The following is a 20,048-nucleotide window of genomic DNA, read 5'->3' as shown; positions in this document are numbered from 1 at the left end:
ATGAGCTTGCTTTGCAGCTCTTTCTATTTCAGTGGAAGTTACGGTCCTCCCACATCCATACGCTATATTTGAAGCTATGTCTGTACTGAACAGTTGAGGCTCCTGCATTGGTCCATACATAAAGTAAGAACAAATATGTTGTGAGAATTTGTGATCATTCCAAGCACTTATACATGACTTTCTGATTGTCATTATCATGTTAATCCTTTTCTTGGCCTAACTCATGCAAAGCTTTTTAGGACTTTTCACACTTACTTGGCTTACAACCCCAAGGTGCCCTGTGTCTCAAATCAGAATGCGGCTCAGTACTAAGAAGCTGGCAATAGAAATCGGTGGCAATCTGTCTAACCATAAGAGGATCTGAGTGAAGAGTGCCATGTGAATCCTGCAACTGCCTGACACTATCTTTGGCATGGATGGGCTGTGAGAAGCAAAGAAATGTTTGTTACATCTGCCACCCATCTATGTCCAAAAGGATTCCTGGGCATGGAAACGGTACTCCGCGCGCTGCTCAAGAGAGTGATGAAGTTCTGCTCTAGCAGTACATAAAGAATCTGCAACCCATTGAGCATGAGGATGTTTCTCGTGCTCTTTCTGCAAGGCAGCCAATCTACGTCTAATAGCCCTTTCTAAGTCCAAGGCCTCTTGCCTCTTAGACAGGGCACGTGTGATAAAAGTCACTAATATCACAGAGAGCAGAGGCCAGGCTTTGAGAGGCCTGTAAGAAGTCATGAGATCTCCAAATATCAAGCATACGACGCGCTAGCTCTACATCTGAAAACAAATGATCAGGGATGCGTACATGGGGTGCTGATCCATGGCAATTCGGATCTCTAATACATAAAACCACTAGGCAATGATCCGATTTGGAGGTGCATGTAGCAATCAAAGTATGTCCACCTCTGTCAAGCACCCAATCGTCCACATAAAATCTGTCTAACCGTGCATAGATATATCCTACATCTCTTCTCCTGTTAGACAATGAATAAAGAAGAGTGGATGGACTCCTCAAAATGTCATCCTCATGCCAACAATCTCTACCATGAATCAAGAGTATAAACCTCTCCCAAGATGCTCTTTCAAAAGGATGCACCAAGCCCTCATGTCCACCTCTTTTATCCGTTGGCATCTCAACCATGTTAAAATCCCCACCAATAATCCAATGGTCGGTAAGAGGCATCAATGTAGTGAGAGATTTCCAAAAGGCAATCCTCTCACCTCTTTGGTTAGGAGCATAGAGGTTGAGAATACCAATGTGTGTAGTATCTTGCATAAGAAGGATCCATTGCGCTCTCACAGGCAAAATGACACCATGTCCCAATGATGCAAGTCAAGATCAAAGCTAAAACAGAGATACAAGCACCACCCTTGGTACCAACAGCCGGTGACCAAAAGGTGTGTCTCGAGAGAAGGTTGCCTGATCTCCCACACTGACTAGCATCCAATTTATGCTCTTGCAAGAGCAATATATCCATAGGTCCACCTGTGACTGCACAATGAAGCTGGGTTTTTACAATTTGTTTCCGTCGAAGCGGAAAAAAACCCCCAAGACCCTGAATGTTCCAAGAGACAATCCTCATAAAGACTTAGAGTAGGAACGACCAGATCTCGTGGTCGACGAAGGACCCCCTTTAGAGAGAAGTACGTCTCGCAAAGGTAAGGGAGGGAAAATCTGACGATGTAAACCTTACCTCTCTCTCCCACTCCAGGGAAAAGCCAGGGCTAGTCCTCAGAACTGGAGAGGTAGCATGACAATGCGAATGTGCAACATCATCCTCAAGGGCACAATCATCCTGTAACTGTAATGCACCATCCTCCTATGAGGGATCCAGATCATGTGCCTGCATCCTCCTATGAGGGATCCAGATCATGTGCCTGCAAGGCCTCATCCTCCAAAAAAGGATTAACATCCTGTGAGGCAAGAGCTGCATAGGGGTTAGGGTGCTCCACAGGGGGTGTGGATGAAGGGGCAGGTACGGGGATCCGAGGATTCCTGCCATCCCTAACCACAACCCAACGCTGTGTGGTCTGTTGTGGCAAAGGAGCAGCTGGAGTCGGCATCTGTAGAAGGCCTCTGATGAGCAGGACCACGCCGCCTCCTAGCATGGCCCCACGATCTGGGGGGACAATCTCTAGCAATGTAACCCTGTCGATGACAAATCCAACACTGGTCAGGTCTGCCTGCCATCTCCATCCTCTGGCGGAAATGAGATCCATCAAGTCTTTGAAGCATAACATGATCATCAGTAATCGATGGATCAGGAACAAGCACAAGGACCCGGGATACACTATCAAGAGTGGCGGTAACGGCCGCGGAAGCTGAGGCGGGAGAGCTCGGGAGGATTGGTACCTCTAGAACCTAGCCAAAGGATGCCCCTATGGAAGCTAAAAGCTTCCAATAGGACCGAGGAAGAGCAAGGAACCGTAGTGAGACCGAGGTAAGGCGCTGATCCTCCACCAATGGATCAAAGCCCACCTGGTACTGAAAGAAGAAAATCTTCCTAGGACCAAGAGGAAAGGGGCTACTAGCCAAAGCCTAAGAAGTAGCTTCTGAAGAATGAAAGTCCACCTGGATGAAGCCTCGACCAAGTAAACGAGTATCCTGAAAGTGCACAATCAGCTCCGAAGGGAGAGCTGCTAGAAGCCATTCACGGGCTTGCGAACGAGAGGGGTGGGAACCATGAACTCTTGCAACAAGGGTAGTCTAGATCTCAAGGTCAATGTCGTGCTAAAGAGAGGTGAGCTCGTCTTGTGAAAAATTGATGATTCTCCCGGCCAGTGGGGGTGATGAGAGATTGGCTGCGGCGGCAGAAAAAGCCATAAGACCAATTAAGAAAAGTGGGCGGCCGACTTGAATCCAGATAAAAAAGCTGCTGGGAAAATGGGAGCAGAGGAAGGGGGGCAAAGGCGGGGAGCAGTTGGGGAAGCAAGGGCAAAGGGGCAGGCGGGGGCAGCAGAGGGGCAGGCGGGGACTGAAGAAGGCAGGGGACGGGCAGCAAAGGGGGAGGCGGGGCAGCAAAAGGGGGAGGCGGGGGACAGCAAAAGGGGCTGGCGAAGGCAGGCAGGGGGCAGCAGAGGGGCTGGCGGGGGCAGCTGAAGGGCAGGCGGGGATTGAAGAAAGGCTAGCGAAGGGCAGGTGGGAACTGAGGAAAGACTAGTGAAGGCTGCAGAGGGACAGGCGGGCGGTTGCAGAAGGGCAGGCGAAGGCAGCAGAGGCAGGCGGGAGCAGCAAAGGAGCAGGCGGAGGCAACAAAGGGCAGGCGGGGGCAGCAGCGCAGGTTCACGTACTACTTGTCTATAAGGTTTTTCTTTTTTTTTTTTAATAACGAGGAATTTTCTCCAGCAGTACATGCTTTCCTCCAATTTTTATGTCTAGATTGCTAATGCAAGAGAATTCATAACGTTGGTTGGGGATCCCTCTGTAGTCTATGCATCAACCCCAGGTGATGGGTGTAGAGGAAGGGGGTTTTCCCCCTGATTCTTATCAGACCAGATGGAAGAAAGTCTATGTGCATGATGCCTTATTGTGCTGCCCATATCTGTGTTTTTCTACCTCGTGGCGCTGCGTTTCTGGAGCTTGAAGGTGGCTGCGTTTTCACTGCATCAGCGTTTTCATCTCCTAGTGCTCCTGCCCTGCGCTGGAGTCCAGGTGCAATCTTTTTTTTTTTGGGGGGGGGGGGGGGGGGGGGGAGAGCGCGGCGTTGGTGATCGCTGTTTTTACAGCCTGTGCAGCAGCCGGATGTATGTTTCTTGCTTGTGGTGCAGCCCAACAAGTGGCTCTTGCCATTCATCTTCTTTGCTGGCTTCCCTCCCCTCCCGGTGGGTGTGGCTCTTGCCATTTATCTTCTTTGCTGGCTTCCCTCCCCTCCCGGTGGGTGTTCATCGGAGGATTTTTGTGGACTGTTTTGCTGCTGTCCAGCCACTCTCCACCTCTGATTTTTGAGGGGGCTGATTGGTCCTTGTGGTTCCTGCTGCTCGAGAAGTGTTGGAGATTGGTAGTGAAGTGTTGAGACCATCAGTGGCACAAAAGCTTGTATCCTTCAAAATTGGCTGATTCCTCCTAGCCCTAAGGGTTTTCAAGCATGTCCAACATGATGGTGGGCTCAGTTTGTTGATTGGTGGCATGTAGCAGCCAATGCAGTCCCATGGCATTCATATAGGCCATCTTTGGTAAAATTGAGATTACGCTTAATTAAGAGTAGTCTGGGGTCTAGTCAAGCGTTGTTCACACCGCTAAGGAGTCATGGCCAAGTTTTCAAAGGGCAATGATCATATACAGGATGATGATTCTGATACTTCTAGTACTACAACAGCCAAGGACCTGGATGGTCAGCTTCTATAATTATTCAGAAAGTTTCCCCCCATGTGCTTCCAGCCAGAGGAGGCTTGTGGGTGGGAGAGGGGGCTGTCACAAGCCCTGACTTTTGGTGCATGGGACCAGTGTGTCAGGGTTCCAAGCACGTAAAATATATGGCGAGACAAGTTCATTCTAGAGCTATGGATTGGATGTGTTCCCAGTCTATTGCTTGGTGTAGCAGAGATTATGGACTCGATAAGATTGTTCGAGGTCTTTTGAAACGTGATGTGTTCACCGTCTACTGTTGGGGGATGATGGGCACAATATTTTCTGTAGACTCATAATTCTATACCTAAAACAAAGCAGATTTCTTTGCTATACAGGGTGGCATTTTGTTTCAAGGAGTCGAGTTGGCAGGTCCTCTTTTCAAGGTGTATCCGGTATGTGCAGTACAGGAGTGTCCATGGTTGCATCTTCATCAACTTATGTTCTTCAGACTTTTGCACACTATGAGCTTGTAACGTGCGGAAGCTTCGGGAGTCTTCTTTCAGCCCTAAACACTACTGGCAACATGCTGATGCAAAACGCAGATATAGAGAGAGGGTAGAGAGAGAGAGATGTGCTGGAAAATTCAGTATATTCATATAGTACAAAAAGTACTTGTCTACAGCCATAGGCTGCCTTGAAGAAAAGGTGATAACACCCAAAATTCTGTCCCCCTATGGGACTCCTAATGACCCAATCCCTAGAGGATTGAATGGCTAGAACAATGAGCATGAGTGCCTATTTATAGGCCTTGGATCCCTTGGAGAGCTGGCCGACCAGCAGTCGGCCCCAGCAGCCTTGGCATAAATACAAAAACGCAAGCCCCTTTATCAGCCGCCTTGTTTTTCTTGATGCGCTCCAGCCCCTTGGCTCTCTGGAATCAGCCGACAGCATCCTCCTCCATGATCCCCATACCCTGCTCCAAGTCCACCACAGATTCTGCACACCTGAGGGTCCTAAATTCTGGTTCTTATCTGGTTCACAGTCTTTTACTGGCTGCCCCCTTCTGGATTAGCCCGGAGAAAGTACATGGCATTGATCATGCACATGACAGAGCTGCAGAGTGGGTATTAGAATTTGTGCATCTCATTGTGTTGTGTGGGAACAAGCCTTATATTGGACACATATTTTTCTCATGTTTTTTACCTGGTCGTGGGGATTTATGGAAGTCATGGTTGCTATCGGCCAGCTTCATGGGGGCAGTCGACCAGCTACATTGCTTCTTTCATATTTATAAAGACCTCCTCTCATCACTTGTATCCAATCTATTCACAGGCGCACATGCTCTACACCTATTTGTTGGCTGGTATTGCCATTGTAAAGCCTCATGCTATAATATGATGTTCATTGTCTGATATCTCTCTATCTCTTTCTCTCTTCCTTTGTCCTATGTTTTGCTTCCTCATTATGCAAAAATGTGGTAGCTGACGTGTTGAGTCGAAGGTCACTTCCAGTGCACACTGTGGAGAGATGCCATAGTGATTATTTCCATAGTTGTACGAGAATTTACCGTACTGTATGAAATTTTGGCGTACGATACGGTAACATACGGTTTTTTTTTATAACACTTACAAATTTCTAGATTATCAATTTGAAAGGATAGACAGCTCAGAGGTTGTTACAAGCCGAAATTCCATTCAAAACAAGTTATAAACAAAAGTACAAAGCATAGGACTAAGGCCCAAGGGCGGCCGGCTAGACCATAAGATCAGTGCAATGCGCTAGGCGCAAGTACAAAAAAGTGAGTACAAAAAATGGATAAGAGGGCGGAGGCTAGAATCTAAATCCTAGGACCTAGACGGAGAAGACATCGCCGCATCACTATCGGAGCTCTCGTTGAGATCATCTGTAGGAGAAGAGGACACCTCCAAGCCCTCACTGAAGTTGCCATCGCTAAGGAGGTTGCCGTCCTCATCAAACTCGGGCACTCTGACCTCATATGCGAGAAGCCAAAGGGAAGCATCCTCATCTTCAAGAGCGGCTAAAGAGCTATTGGAACCGTGCCGCATGTAGGTTTGCACCGCCCCCCTCAAACCGCGACAAATGGTGCATCCACGGGTGCCTACTCGCACTCCTCTCCCACTAGGTGCACGCCCACGACGAGTATGAGTCAGTTGTCAATCAACCGCCTCCAGCTCTCCATCAATCTCTACATAGATCCTCTCCTCCTCCTCTGATGGTCATGTCCACTCCCAGCTAGTTCAGGTGTGAACCCAGCTTACTCACGGGCACTTTTTCCCTGTGACTGGACACAGGTTTTTCCCCGTGTGAACACACTTATGTGTGTTGGGCACTTTGTCCTAGGCCTTTTAGTACTCACTTGTACTTTCATTTCATATCATTTATTGAGTACATCTTTTCCAGCACTCTCACGTTTCTCTGTGCTTGAGGTTGTGTGTGTGTGTGTGTCCAGGCTAGCTTCCCTCCTACCCAACATTGGTATCAGAGCCTGGTTAGGGTTAGGGTTACACCTTGTTGCTCCCAAACATTAGGGTTAGGGTTTGCCCCTTGCTGCAGCCTATTGCACACTTTAGACACCACACACTCTCTCTCTGGATCTGCGTGTTCTCTCTGCTCCGTACAGGTGTGCCCACGACTGTACGTCCCCTGTGTGCGCCGCCACTGCCCTTTGCGTGCGCCACCAGACCTGTCGTTGCCGCCATCACCGCTTTCACAGATCTGCGCCGCCCTTGTGTGTTGCCGCCACCGCCGCCCTTGTGCGCTGACGCTGCCGTCGCCGTCGTCGTCGACCTATGTCGCCTCGGCCGCCGCCCCTGTGCGCCATCGCACCCGGCCGGCACCAGATCTACTTCGCACCGCCTGCACCGCTTCAGATCTGGCGCCGCACCTGTCCACTACGTCTCAAATCTGGGCGCCCAGCTCCAGCTGTGACAGTAACTGTCTGCGCCTGTACCTGCCTCGACGCCATCGCCGCGCTCAGCCGCCTGTGCGCCGCCACCTGCGCCTACTGCCCTGAGCGCCGTCGCCTGTGCCATCGCCCACCGCCGTACGTCCGTACCTGCACCTGTACTGGACGGCTGTACCTGCAACTGTGCCTACTCTGCACTGCCCAAATCAACTTCAAATTCCACATCTGCAAGGTTTGACCTGAAATTGCACACATTGCCTGTTCAAATTTGGGGTTTTTTACAATTGAGCCTGCAATTGCAACATTGGCACACATTGGCATTGATTTCAGCAGATTTGGTGCATAATTGCACTAGAAATTTAGGGATTTTGCAAAAATTGACTCGATTTTGCAAAAATTGGCACTATTTGCAGACAATTTTGGGTATTGCAGGCACATTTGGTTGGCATTGGGGCATTTCCCCCAAATTTTTGGGTATTGCAGGTACATTTGGTTGGCATTGGAGCATTTTCCCAAATTTTTTGGGTATTACAGGCACATTTGGTTGGCATTGGGGCATTTCTCCCAATTTTTGGGCAGTGCAGGTAACAATCGCATTAGCAGATTTACAGGTGCAGATCCGGTTCAGATGTGGTCTAATTGGTTGCCTAAAAATTAGGGCTTTTCTACATTGAGCCCATTTTTGGAGCATTCGACCAATTTACATTTGATCTGCCAGGATTTGAGCACTTGTAGCTCTTACAGGTGTCAGCTGATTGTGTTTTTCATGGCACATGTATACATTTGTGGTTTGCTGCAGTATATGTATGCCATTGTGGATACTTTGACAGATTTGCATCATCGTGCAGTACACTTGCAGATTTGGGACATGCATTTGTATTTCTCGTGGGTGAAGGAGTTCCCTTTCAGTCCATTGGTTATCCTGCTATTTATCTCCCGCATTCTTACGGCTTTGCTGGACATTGCATACTCGTGGTGACTTGTGACAGATTTGCTGTCCTATCATGGCCAACAGTAATAATGACCTCTTTGGAATGCTATCTCAAGAGGACAAGCTCAATGGGGACAACTACCCTATGTGGACTTATATGATGCGTCATGTTTTGGTTGCCAAAAATGTATGGTTGTATGTGGATGGCACTGAGGAGCGTCCTCTTGCACCTGCTCCAGCGGAAGGTGAAGTGACTCCCGCTCATCCTCCTGCAGGTCCACCTCCTCGTCTTCCTCCTACTCAGCAGCAGCGTACTTGGGATGCTAGGGATGCTCAGGTCCATGCATTGATTGCTCTCTCATGCTGTAGGCATATCATTCCACACATTCGATCTTGCACCACTGCAAAGGGTGCTTGGGATACCTTGACGGCATTGTATTCAGGTCGCTATGAGGCTCGTGTAGCTTACCTTTGGAGCAAGCTTGAGACTGACCGCATGCTTGAAGGTGACTCTATCGATCAGTACCTTACGCATGTGAAGGACCTACGAGAGCAGCTCATTAACATTGATGAGGTTTTGACAGATAGCTATCTTGTTCAGACAGTTTTGCGCAACTTGCCTAACTCTTATCAGACATTTGGCACCACTTTGCGGTTGTTAATTGGCAATGCACCTAATGCGGTCACTTTTGACAACCTTGTGACTCTCTTGCTCAGTGAAGAGCAATCTCGTTCCAACAGGAACAACATGATATCTGTTGAGTCAACAATGGCTGCTCCTTTTCGTGGGAATAGATCTGGGCCTAAACCTAGCCCATTGAATCCTCCCAAGGCAGAGGACAAGCCTGAAAAGAAAAAGCGTTGTAACTATTGCAGGAAAACAGGGCACACCATAGAGGAATGCAAGAAGCGTATTGAGAGTGAAAAAAAGAAGAAGCAGGCATCTTCTTCCATAGGTGCAGATCAGGCCAATTTGGCTACACGTGTCAACCTTGACACTTACATCTTCATTGCCTGCAGAGATGTCTTCTAATGCCATAGCTTTTGATGACTATGCTTTACAGTCTGTACTCCATGATATGCATTGTCTGGCAGATGCATTTCACGGGGGGATTCTACTTGCCCACATGCAGTTGGTGATGCCTCATGGTCACTTATTCTTGTTGGCGCTGCAGTTCACTCTATAGTGCAAGGCAGCATTCACAGCTTTATCACCCTGCTGCTACCCGTTCACACCATTCACTCGAGGGGGGTTTGTTGGTCATGTCCACTCCCGGCTAGTTCAGGTGTGAACCCAGCTTACTCACGGGCACTTTTTCCCTGTGACTGGACACAAGTTTTTTCACAGTGTGAACACACTTATGTGTGTTGGGCACTTTGCCCTAGGCCTTTTAGTACTCACTTGTACTTTCATTTCATATCATTTATTGAGTACATCTTTTCGAGCACTCTCACGTTTCTCTGTTGTGTGTGCAAGCTTGCTTCCTCCTACCCAACATCCTCATCTTGCTCTTTATGGACACTCTCAAGAGTATCCCTTGTCAACTTGAATGCATCCACATTCACCTACAATTTACAAATTACATAATCAGTGAATCACATCAATGATTATACACATTTCAGTAAATACACTGCAAATTGCAATATGACAAGCTACAACTTGACAAGCCTTATACTTGCCTTGCCGATTTTCCATCTTGTGCATGGCACGCACCATGCGCAAGTTAGCGCGGAGATACACTAGCACTCTAACTGTTGCGTGCTCAAGTGATTGCGTATCTTTGTGTGTGTAAGTGAGTAGGAACTCCTGTTCCTCTCACAGCACCCGAAGAGCAATCTTGTGCTAAGAGCCTCAAAGCCACCTTTTGGAGGCGGCTGTGCACATACCCGAATGTCTTCCACCAAAAGAGAGACTTCACCATTAATTCCCTTGGCTCCCCCCCTGCGGTTGTTGTAGCTAATGAGTTCCTCCTAGGAACTTCCCATGGTGCTTCTCTCGCAATGCTTTCGGCAAGAAAGCATCACGGTCCTCAAGCAACTCCACGTCACTAAAGAGGACTGGCGATTTGTAGGCTAAATGCAATAAGGCGTCTAGACCATGGATAGGTCTTCACATCCACTTCCACCTCTTCTCCACTATGGCCAAAATATCTTCGTGCTTCTCCTCGTTGATGGAAGGAGAAGTGCACAATTCCGCAATTGGCTATCATGAAGTGAACGAGGAGGCCCAAGGTGGCCCCCTCCATGTCCGTCATACGCAAAACCCTATAAAAGGACGTGCCCGCAATCATGATGGTACGCATGGCTTGCCAAAACTCATCCTTTAGGCAAAGCCGTTGCATGGCTTTAGCCGCCTCCGATTTCCGCTCATCCCATTCATTCCACATTGTTGAGACCACCGTTTGGTGAAGGGAAGACTTGACATCATAGAGCCACTCCAATAAAAGCCACATGTAAGCAAAGCGTGTGGACGACGGCTTCTTCAATACAACAAGCACCTTCACCTTTGTTGTGAAGAAGGTGACAATGGATGAAGTGTCCACCATTACTTCCTTCATCCACATTAACTTGTCCATGTCCTCCATGAGCAAGTCAATGCAATGGGAGGCACAGGGGTAGTCCTCCTCGATCAAGCGCAATTTGATGCATTGTCGGTGACAACTTGCACCACATTCTCTAGGCCAACCTACATACCACGGTCCACAAGTTACAACATACATCATTACGTAAATGGAATTATGGATGCAAGTGCATTATCATCATGATTCATATGCAACTTGAAATTTTGTCACTCACTCCATAATTGCTTGCTTGATATGGCGATATATGAACTCGCCCGAGGTCTTCCTCCCCGCCTTCCAAAATCCACGGCCCACACAGTGCAAGAGACAAGTATGTTGATGATACCCCTCTTCTTCCGATAGCTCCATCTATCGGAGAGGATGCTACACCCGTACCTGGCCCATCCTGCTCGCATGGGATTGAGAGACCTATCGATTCTCTCCTTCTCTTCATTCAGCCTCTTAGTACGCATGTCGGAGTAGCCTACACTGGTCCCATCCTTCACATGGACCCACATTCGCAATGGCTTTGACCATTGTCTTCCATTGCTCTACTTTCAGCCAAACATGGAATGAGAGATTGCACTCAATAATGGTGTGTGCAATCTCCACCTCCGCTAGGCATTGGCATTCTCAGAGATGCAAAGACGAAGTGTGTGGAAACCAACCCAAAAAGGGCATTTTATTTGGTTTTTTGTCTTTTGTTGCTGGCCGACAGCCCTTACCTGGGCCAACCAACAGCCCAACAACATATATAAACAACCGAATCAATATCAAGAAACTGTTGTTGCCGGCCTACCTCTGCAGCAACCTAGATCATCATCGCTTCCTCTGTAGGAGCCTGAATCGACCCTGAATCAGCAGCAGCAGCCCGAATCCTTTCTCTGCACACAATAGCTGTTGGCTACTTCCTCTACACACAGCAACACCAGTCCACTCTGTTGTCAGCTCTGCCCCCTGTAGCAGCAGCAGCAGCCCAACAAACCTTTTGCGTTTTCTGCTCTTGTGCAATCCTCTGGCACCCGCCCAGCCCTGCACCCCTCAGGTATTGTAGCACCCTCGTCATCAGAGTCTGCATCCATCCTCCGACTAGCTCCCCTCAAGTGTTGATGAGTAAGGCCAACCCTCTGATCCTCCGTGAGGCTCTTAATCCTCTTCCACTCCAGGACAGAAGGAAACAACATCTCCCAAGCAGCCCAATAGATATGTGTGGCAGCGCCAAGAGATCTACCATGCGCATCCACGATCAAATCATTCAACAAAATGGGTTGTTTGTAAGCCTCCTCAACTGACCGAGGAGGTATATGAACTAGAAAACTTCTCATGCACTCCCAAGCCCGAAGAAGGGACCTAACCAGAGGTGAGGAGGGGGGGCAGTGATCTGCCTCAGAGAAGATGAACCGTGAGCTGTAGAGCCAGTCGCCACCCCTAACTGGAGTGCATCTCATAACCTGTTGCATGAGAAAGTCCTTCCAAGGCTCAGTGCCAAGACAAAATCCTCAGACAATCAACTTGCAAAGCAACGCCTTACACTGCACCTCTGGGTCAATGATATTCGATCTCCCCTCATGCTTGGGTCTGATAATGGTTTCCCAGGCAACTCCAGCCCATGTGTGCAGTGCCATCCAACCGACCACAAAAAGTTCCTAATGAGGTGGCCAAGTTGGCCAATGCATCCTCTATGAAAAACCCAACACGAGGTGATGAACCAGGCTGTGGACAGCAGCACTTGGTTAACCAACAACACTCTAGATGCCAGATGTTGAAGTTTGCTCTTAATGCTCATGAGTACAGGTGCAAACTGTTGTGCTGGGGAAATGTCAATGCCAACTTGACAGCCAAAGCTACCTGGCAGTACATCCTCTCTCAATCCAAGTAAACCCCACATCTAAGCCCCAATCTATCTGTGGGGAGTCACTGACCCAAAATCCAACAGACTTGTGCCAATTAATGTTGGCACCTGCAGCCAAACAAAACATATCCAATAATGGTGTCTGAAAAGCACAAAGACAAGCATGTGAAGCCTCTAGAAACATCGCGGTGTCATCTAACTCTAAATCCACAAGCTCATCCTCTGTGCATAAAGACAATCTGAGACACGTGACACCTGGGGTGGCCCGAAGAATCTGCTCATGGCCTCTCCCGCAATGAGAAAAAGTAGGGGAGCAAGGGGACAACCCTGCTGCACCAAGCGAGAAATCTGAAAGCGCTCACCTCGTCTCCCACAGGCCAAAACCGTGCTATGGGCCTCCCTATAAAGGCAAGAGACCCCTCTGATCCAATCCTGGGAGAATCTTATATGTGCCATTGTGCCTTCCAAAAAACCCCAATACACTCTGTCGTATGCTTTTTCAAAATCCAACAAAAGGATGGCAAGGGGTTGGTGGCTAGCTTTAGCCCACTCAATAGCTTCCCAAAATTAAAAAATGTTATAAAAAATACTCCTTCCTTGGAGAAAGCCATTCTGTGTGTCATGAATGATCCTTTGGAGGACCGGTTGTGCAGCCTCACGCTCAGAGCCTTAGCTAGAATTTTATATGTAGAACCTAATAACGTAATCGGCCTCCATTGCTTGAGGTTGGTCTTATCCCAACCTTTTGGGATAAGGTGGATAAGGCCCTCCGTAAGATGGGGTGGCATCATACCTGTACACCACATCTCCTGCAAGGCAAGAGTGATCTCATCCCCAATGTGATCCCAAAACTGAATAAAGAAAGATGGGGAGAGAACATCATCCCCAGGGCACTTTCCTTTTGGGACAGCCAGCAAAGCCAGCCTCAACTCATCCTTCGAGAAAGGAGCATCCAAAGAGGAACACATATCATCTGTAATGAGTTTGGGTACAGGGTGCCTCTGTAGACAACAAAACCCGATAAAAATTTGAGGCAATACTCCTCACCGTATCCGGTTCAGTCTGAATCACTTCCACCGAGTCCTGCAAACACCTGACAGATTCCCTGCTTCTATGGGTAGGTCTTTGTGAGGAGAAGAATTGTGTGTTGCATCTGCCACCCATTTGTACCCAGAATGCCTCAGTAGTGTGAAACAAGAACTCGGAACGCCTATCCAAGACCACCTATAGCTCAGCTCTGACTGGAGATAAAAGATCTGAAATCCAAGGAGAATGAGGATGCTTCTCATGTTCCCTCTGAAGCGCCACAATCCTCCGTCTGATAGCTCTCTCCTTTTCCAAGATCTCTTGTTTCTTGGCCAACGCAATAGATTGATAGTGCTGGCTGGTCCTTTCCAGAGCCATGGTAACCCTGTGGCGAGGGTCGGGATCATCACATGACCTCCAAATCTCTCTGATCACAAGTGAGGTCTCTGCATCCAAATAAAGAGAATCAGGGATGCGAACATGAGGGGAGGCATTCTGAGTCCCAAGCTCCCTGAGACAAAGAGCAACTAGGCAGTGATCTGATTTGGTGGTGCCAGGCATAATAGCGATAGTGCCCCCCCTATCAAGGGCCCAATCATCCACAGAATCTATCGAGCCGTGCAAAAATGCAATCATTCCCCCTCCTGCGATTATGCCAAGAGTAAGAGAGAGAATTGGGCCTCCTGTGGAAGTCATCCTATGTCCAACAATCCCTGCCATATAAGAAAAGTGTAAATCTATCCCATGAGGCATGCTCCAAGGGGTGAATTCTGCCCTCACGGCCACCCTTTTTGTCGGAAGGCAACTCAACCATATTGAAATCTCCTCCAACTATCCAATTATCAACCTGGGGGAGAAGCCCTGTGATGGTGTCCCAAAAGGCCACCCTTTCACCTCTCAAGTTAGGTGCATAGATATTCAGGATGCCTAACTTCTGACCCTCATGCATGATCATAATCCACTGAGCCCTAGCAGGTATAATAACACTAGATCCAACAACATGAGGCAAGAGGGAAGCTGCAACTGAAATGCAAACACCTCCTTTGGTTCCAACTGCCCCAGACCAAAAGGAAAGCCTGAAAGAAACTTGGCAGTTTTGCAGCATTGAAGCCTATCCCATGTGTAATCCTGCATCAAAAGTACATCCATATTTCCACCTGTGAGACTGCTTGATGGAGCTGGTCCTTCACAAGGTGCTTCCTACTACGGGTGGGAAGCCCCCCTAGGCCCTACACATTCCATGAGACAATCCTCATGGACAAGATGGAGTTTTGACCTGTGACCGAAGCAAACGTTGGGCCGGAGCCCTCCTCTCATAATGCTGAAGGAGGGGGTAATCTTTGGGACAAAGTCCACTATCATTCCCATGTCCAGGACTCTACACAGTGTCTGCATAAGTGCGAGATACATGATTGCCATGCAAGGCATTGTGACCTGATACATCTTGTTGTGCATTCTGTTGTTTATCTGCATAATCTTTCAAGCCATGTACATCCTGCAAACTGCCCTGCCCAAGCAGGGAGGACTCAACAAAGTCATCCTGGGTCCCAACATCCCCACGCGGAGGATGGGCACGTGACATGACCCGCCACACCCAAGGGACCACTCGACGGGCTGGGGCCATAGGCTATGTGGAGGGGGAAGCGTGTTTGCAGCTCTAGGGAAATCCCGGGCAAAGTGCCCCTGCTGGTGACAAACCCGGCACTGGTCAGGTTTACCAGCAACCCCCATACGTTGCTTCAGGAGACCCTTAGGTCTTGGAAACAACACAAAATCATCAAGAGGCTCATCACAACCAGCGAGCACCGTAACCCTAGGGACAGCATCTGCCGAGGCAGTGACCACCAGGGCTGATGAAGTCGATAAGGTAGGGTAGGGCGGCACCTGAAGGACCTGTCCAAACGATGACCCAATGGCCTCCAGCATAGGCCAATATGCACGAGGAAAGTCGACTTGGAAGAAGCCTCTCCCAAGTAATCTGACGTCCTTGAAGTGCAGAGTAAGGTCGGAGGGCAACACCGTGAGGACCCAGTCACGGGCCTAGAGACGAGAGGGATGAGACCCAAACACTTTGACAATGAGGGTTGTCTCTATGTCTTTTTCAATTTTGGCAAAAAGGGTCGCAAGCTCAGCTTTTGAGAAAGTAATGGTTCGCCCGGCCCGGCAGGGAGGGGGGACGGGGGGGGGGGGGGGGGGGGGGGGGGGGGGGGGGGGGGGGTTGATCAGCCATGAGGCTGATCAGAAAAAAGGCCGACTTGAACCGCCATGCTTGAGCTCTTCTTGCATTCCTTGCCTGCCGCAATCTGGAATATTGCAGCCCACTGTTGTCTATTCCAGGCCAAGGGTTGTGCTTTCTCTCTCTCTACACGCCACCCTGTTGTCTGCCTTATTGGCAATGAGCAAGCCTACAGCAGCAGGTCGTTTTAGGGTTTCAGTATGCCACAGCAGGTCGTTTTAGGGTTTCCCATGCTGCCAGCTGCACATTTTAGAGTTTTGCCTCCTGTAGGCTGTTGGTTTTAGGGTTCCTGCTGCCTCTCTATCTCTCTCTCTCTCCACGCAGCCATTGTCCCTCTCTCTCTCCACGCTGTGCTCTTTTCTCTCTTCACGCTGTGCTCCCATTGCTCTCTCTCCACGCTGCTCCTCTCTCCTGTCAATCAGTTCTGCATTTGCAAAGTCGTACCCAGGGACTGATGTATTCAGGAGGACATTCACGAAACTGGGCACTGTTGGATACCTCCGCATCGAGGTGGTTGATTTCAATACTGGGCACCCCTGTAGCCGTGTACCAGGCCAATTCTCAATGTCGCCCCAATCTGTGGTGGTTCGTTGAACGATTTTCCTCCTCTTTTGTTTTGCGACTGCGACTGGGCATGTTGGAGCGAATTCTTGGAGGAGGACAACTACGAGTGTTAGTCACTTATTGGGAGCCAATATCTCAGCTTGGCAAATTTGGAGGGCTAGATGTCACATGCACAGATGTGGACATACTTAACTCTCCTATTTTAGCTAGGATTAGGAGCCTTTTTAGGCATTGACAAGCCATTTCATGGGATTTTTTGTGTTTTTTTGACCAAGGACCTGGCCGACAGTCGGATAGAGTTTCATGAGCCTATAAATAATAGGCCATAGGCTTAGTTTTCCTTTTGGAGGCCATGTTGGCTAGATCTATGAACATCTTGATACATATATACAGAAAACATTGTTTTAGCAACATCTCTCTCTCCTCTCTGTTCATCTTTGTGTTTTGCACGGTTCTTAATACAAGCACTTCTTCCGCATGTTACATTGGTATCAAAGCCTGGTAGTGGTGCATATTTGGAAAACACACAATAAAAATGTGGCTATTTTTTGTCCAGACAGGAAAATGCAATCAAGTGGTTCTTCGGCATCAGGTATACGGGTGGTATCACAATGAGGGCAACCATGGGGTATAGAGCCCCCAGGTGGATATCATGGGGTATGAATCCCCCCTGGCAGCCATGGTACAATGATGAGGGGAGGAACAAGGGGTTGCATGCTTCCAAGAAGGGATCTAGCTCTCTGCCCAAGAAAGGTACAGGTCTTCAGCCCAAGGAGGGGACAAGAAGAACAGGTGCGCACAGAACAGAGCATTAGAGATTGGAGCAATCCAAGGTTGCAGCATAAGGTTTTCAAGACAAGATCCAAGTCGTCAAGAGTGCCTCAAGTTTTGGAAGCAAGATGCCAAGCATGGAGTCCATATGGAGTAGAGCCTATAAATAGCAAGGGTCACTTTAGCCATTAGTCATCTGATCCCAGGAACGATTGGGACAGGTCATAGTCTGAGGTTTTCCTTTTGGAGGCCATGTTGGCTAGGATCTATGTGCATCTTGATACATATATACTGAAAACACTGTCACAGCAACATTCTCTTTCTTCTCTCTGTTCATCTTTGCGTTTTGCACAGTTCTTAATACAGGCAGTTCTTCCGCATGTTACACTAGATACATAGAGGCTATGGACAGCACTCAAAACTTATTACATTCAGTGCATGGGCATAATTTGGGTTGATATTATACATATTCTTACACCCGTTTGGACTCATACATAGGAACCTTCCAGATCTGCACAAGCTAGAAGCATTTCTTTTATGAAGGAGATGGACCATGGGATTTCCTTCTCATCTTCTCTCTCTGGACTTTCATGGCATCATCGTATCCCAGATTGGCTGCATACACCCTCTGCATTTTGGAATGAAGTCTTTTCTGGCCGATGGCCGTGATTTTGGATGGATCTATTCTTATTTAATAGGAGTCCCTTTTTTTTTGCCAAAAACAAATATTTACCTTGAAAAAACAATTTTGTGGAAACAATACATTTCAAACACATGCACAAGTTAGAGCTAGTATGATTACTTGTCTCTAAGAAACTTAGGCTCTAAAGGAGGAGACTCTTTGCAGGTAGGCAACTTGTAAACTGGTTCCAAGGGATTGGTTCCTCTAGCAGCATTTCCCAACTTCATGTTCTTAAACACACAAAGTTTAGGAGCTTGATAAGAAAATTATTTAAAAGAAGACCATTCAAACCAACAACTAGATTAACTTTGATTGTTGTTTTTTTCTTTTTTTCACGTTGATTATATGTGTTCGACTTAACAGAGAACCATGTTATTGTCAGTCTGGGGTGCACATGTGTGTGAGAGAGAAAGAAGCTGCACAGAGGTTCATCGCCTGCTTGTGCTGGTGTTTTCGCCTTTCTCTGCTCCTATGCTGCTGAGTCTGCTCGCCTCTTCCTGCCAGTCTCTAGGCCGTTGTCAGTCTTTGCTGCAGGCTGTCGCCTTTGTCTTCCGAGAGCTTCTGCCTTTCCTTGCAGACTGTCGTCTGCTTCTGCTAGGTGTCCTTTCTCCCGTCTGTCTTTGCTGTGGGCTGTGACGTGGTCCTACAGTGGGCTGCCGCCTTTTCTTGCTGTCTATCGTCTGTTCCTGCTTAGCGTATACTCCTCTTGTTATTGTCGCCTTTGCCGTCTCCCTTCCCGTCCGCTCAACTAGTGTGGAACCTAAACGCCGACAGGTTATGCAGTCGCCCTGACACTATTGATGCTCAAATAGTCTATGATGCAATGCATGAGGGTTTTGCTAACATTCGCAAAGCATGGGATAAGCCACTTCATGAGCACATTGTGTCGATTGCATTGCCAGATATTATATCCCCTGTTAAGCGCTTTGCAGAGAATGCAATCATTTTGTTTTTTTCCAGGAAAAATGCCCAATGCAAATGATGTTGCTCAATGGTTGTTGAACTCAGAGTTGGGTGTATGCGGTGTTGATGGTATTTACTTTGCAGTATGAGGCTTTTATGAGGTTTTGTGTTCTGAGCCTCGTTTTAAACAAATGCTGTTGGAAAAATCACCATTGTACTTTAGGGCACAAATGCTCATGTATTGCCGTGGTCACCTACAGAGGATTATCAAAGTTTGATACGTCATAAATGCCTGGTGTGGGTGGAGGTTGTGAATTTTCCCAAATGCCTGGGGCTACTTTGCCACAAATTGCTACCAGTATGGGAAAAGTTATTTGTCCTCCGAGGCCTAATGGCAATGGGAATATGTTTTGCATTCTCCGGGATACGGATGTACCCACTCCTCGATTATGCTACAGATTGATGACCTTACCATGGGTCCTGCGTTTTTTGAGTTGAAATGGGGCACATTTGCAGGTGCTTGTTTTACATGTAAAAAATTTGGACACATGGCCTCAGAATGCCCTCAGACCCTCCTGCAACCTCCAGTTGCAACCATGCATCCTTCAAAAGTGGCTAAATTAACTCAAATGCAGCAGCAACAAAAGGGCAAACCGGTTGCTTCTGAGGATCTAATTCGCAATAAAGGAAAAGGCAAGATGCCTGCAGCCCCACAGGTTATTTCTACTCAGGCCAAAAGTGTAGAGAAAGATGATGCATCAGCATGGCAACGGCCTAAAAAGCCAATCCATGCAAAACCCCGTGTGGTCCCCACTCATAACTGGACCGCTTCAATACCCTCTAATGGTCAATCTAGTCGCTCTGCTGAAATCAGTGGTGTGGGAAGGCTATGGGCTGCAGTCGTTAAAGAGGGTCTGTTCTTTGCCAATAACATTTATGATGTGGGTAATGTTTTAATGGGCTTTGAGGTTCCTGTCCCCTCACATGGTGATGCAAGGAGCCAGGCACCTACGCAAATCGAATCGTGAACTTCTTCATCCTTCATCATTTCCATATGTATATACCATTGAAATGCATTAGCTTTAACATACAGGGCCTCTGCGACCCCACTCTTTTGGACATATGTAAATAGTATGCAATTGCATGTAGTGTGTGTGCAAGAACACAATCAACACCTGTTTGCTGGTAGAAATGGTGCTTTCTCGGGGTATCAGATTTTTTATGCTGGCAAAAGCAACTTTTCGGGTACTTTCGTCATGGTTAAACACGATTTGCAGCCATGTGTCGCATACAATGACTCACAGGGACGGT

General features: G+C 48.0%; 1 protein-coding gene across 1 annotated transcript in view; it reads right to left on the bottom strand.

Moving 5' to 3' along the window:
* LOC147615304 (uncharacterized) overlaps positions 1–20,048 on the bottom strand; it is a 49,115-nt gene that overhangs the window by 21,124 nt on the left and 7,943 nt on the right. The window contains exon 6 of the mRNA XM_086778981.1: positions 17,955–18,064. Within this exon, the coding sequence (XP_086635107.1) occupies positions 17,955–18,064 (110 nt within the window). The remainder of the gene's footprint in view (positions 1–17,954; positions 18,065–20,048) is intronic.

This window comes from Cibotium barometz, chromosome 40 (assembly GCF_041138505.1).
Source record: "Cibotium barometz isolate CiBa-2024 chromosome 40, ASM4113850v1, whole genome shotgun sequence".
Classification (NCBI taxonomy): domain Eukaryota; kingdom Viridiplantae; phylum Streptophyta; class Polypodiopsida; order Cyatheales; family Cibotiaceae; genus Cibotium; species Cibotium barometz.
This window is presented reverse-complemented; position numbering and strand designations above follow the sequence as displayed.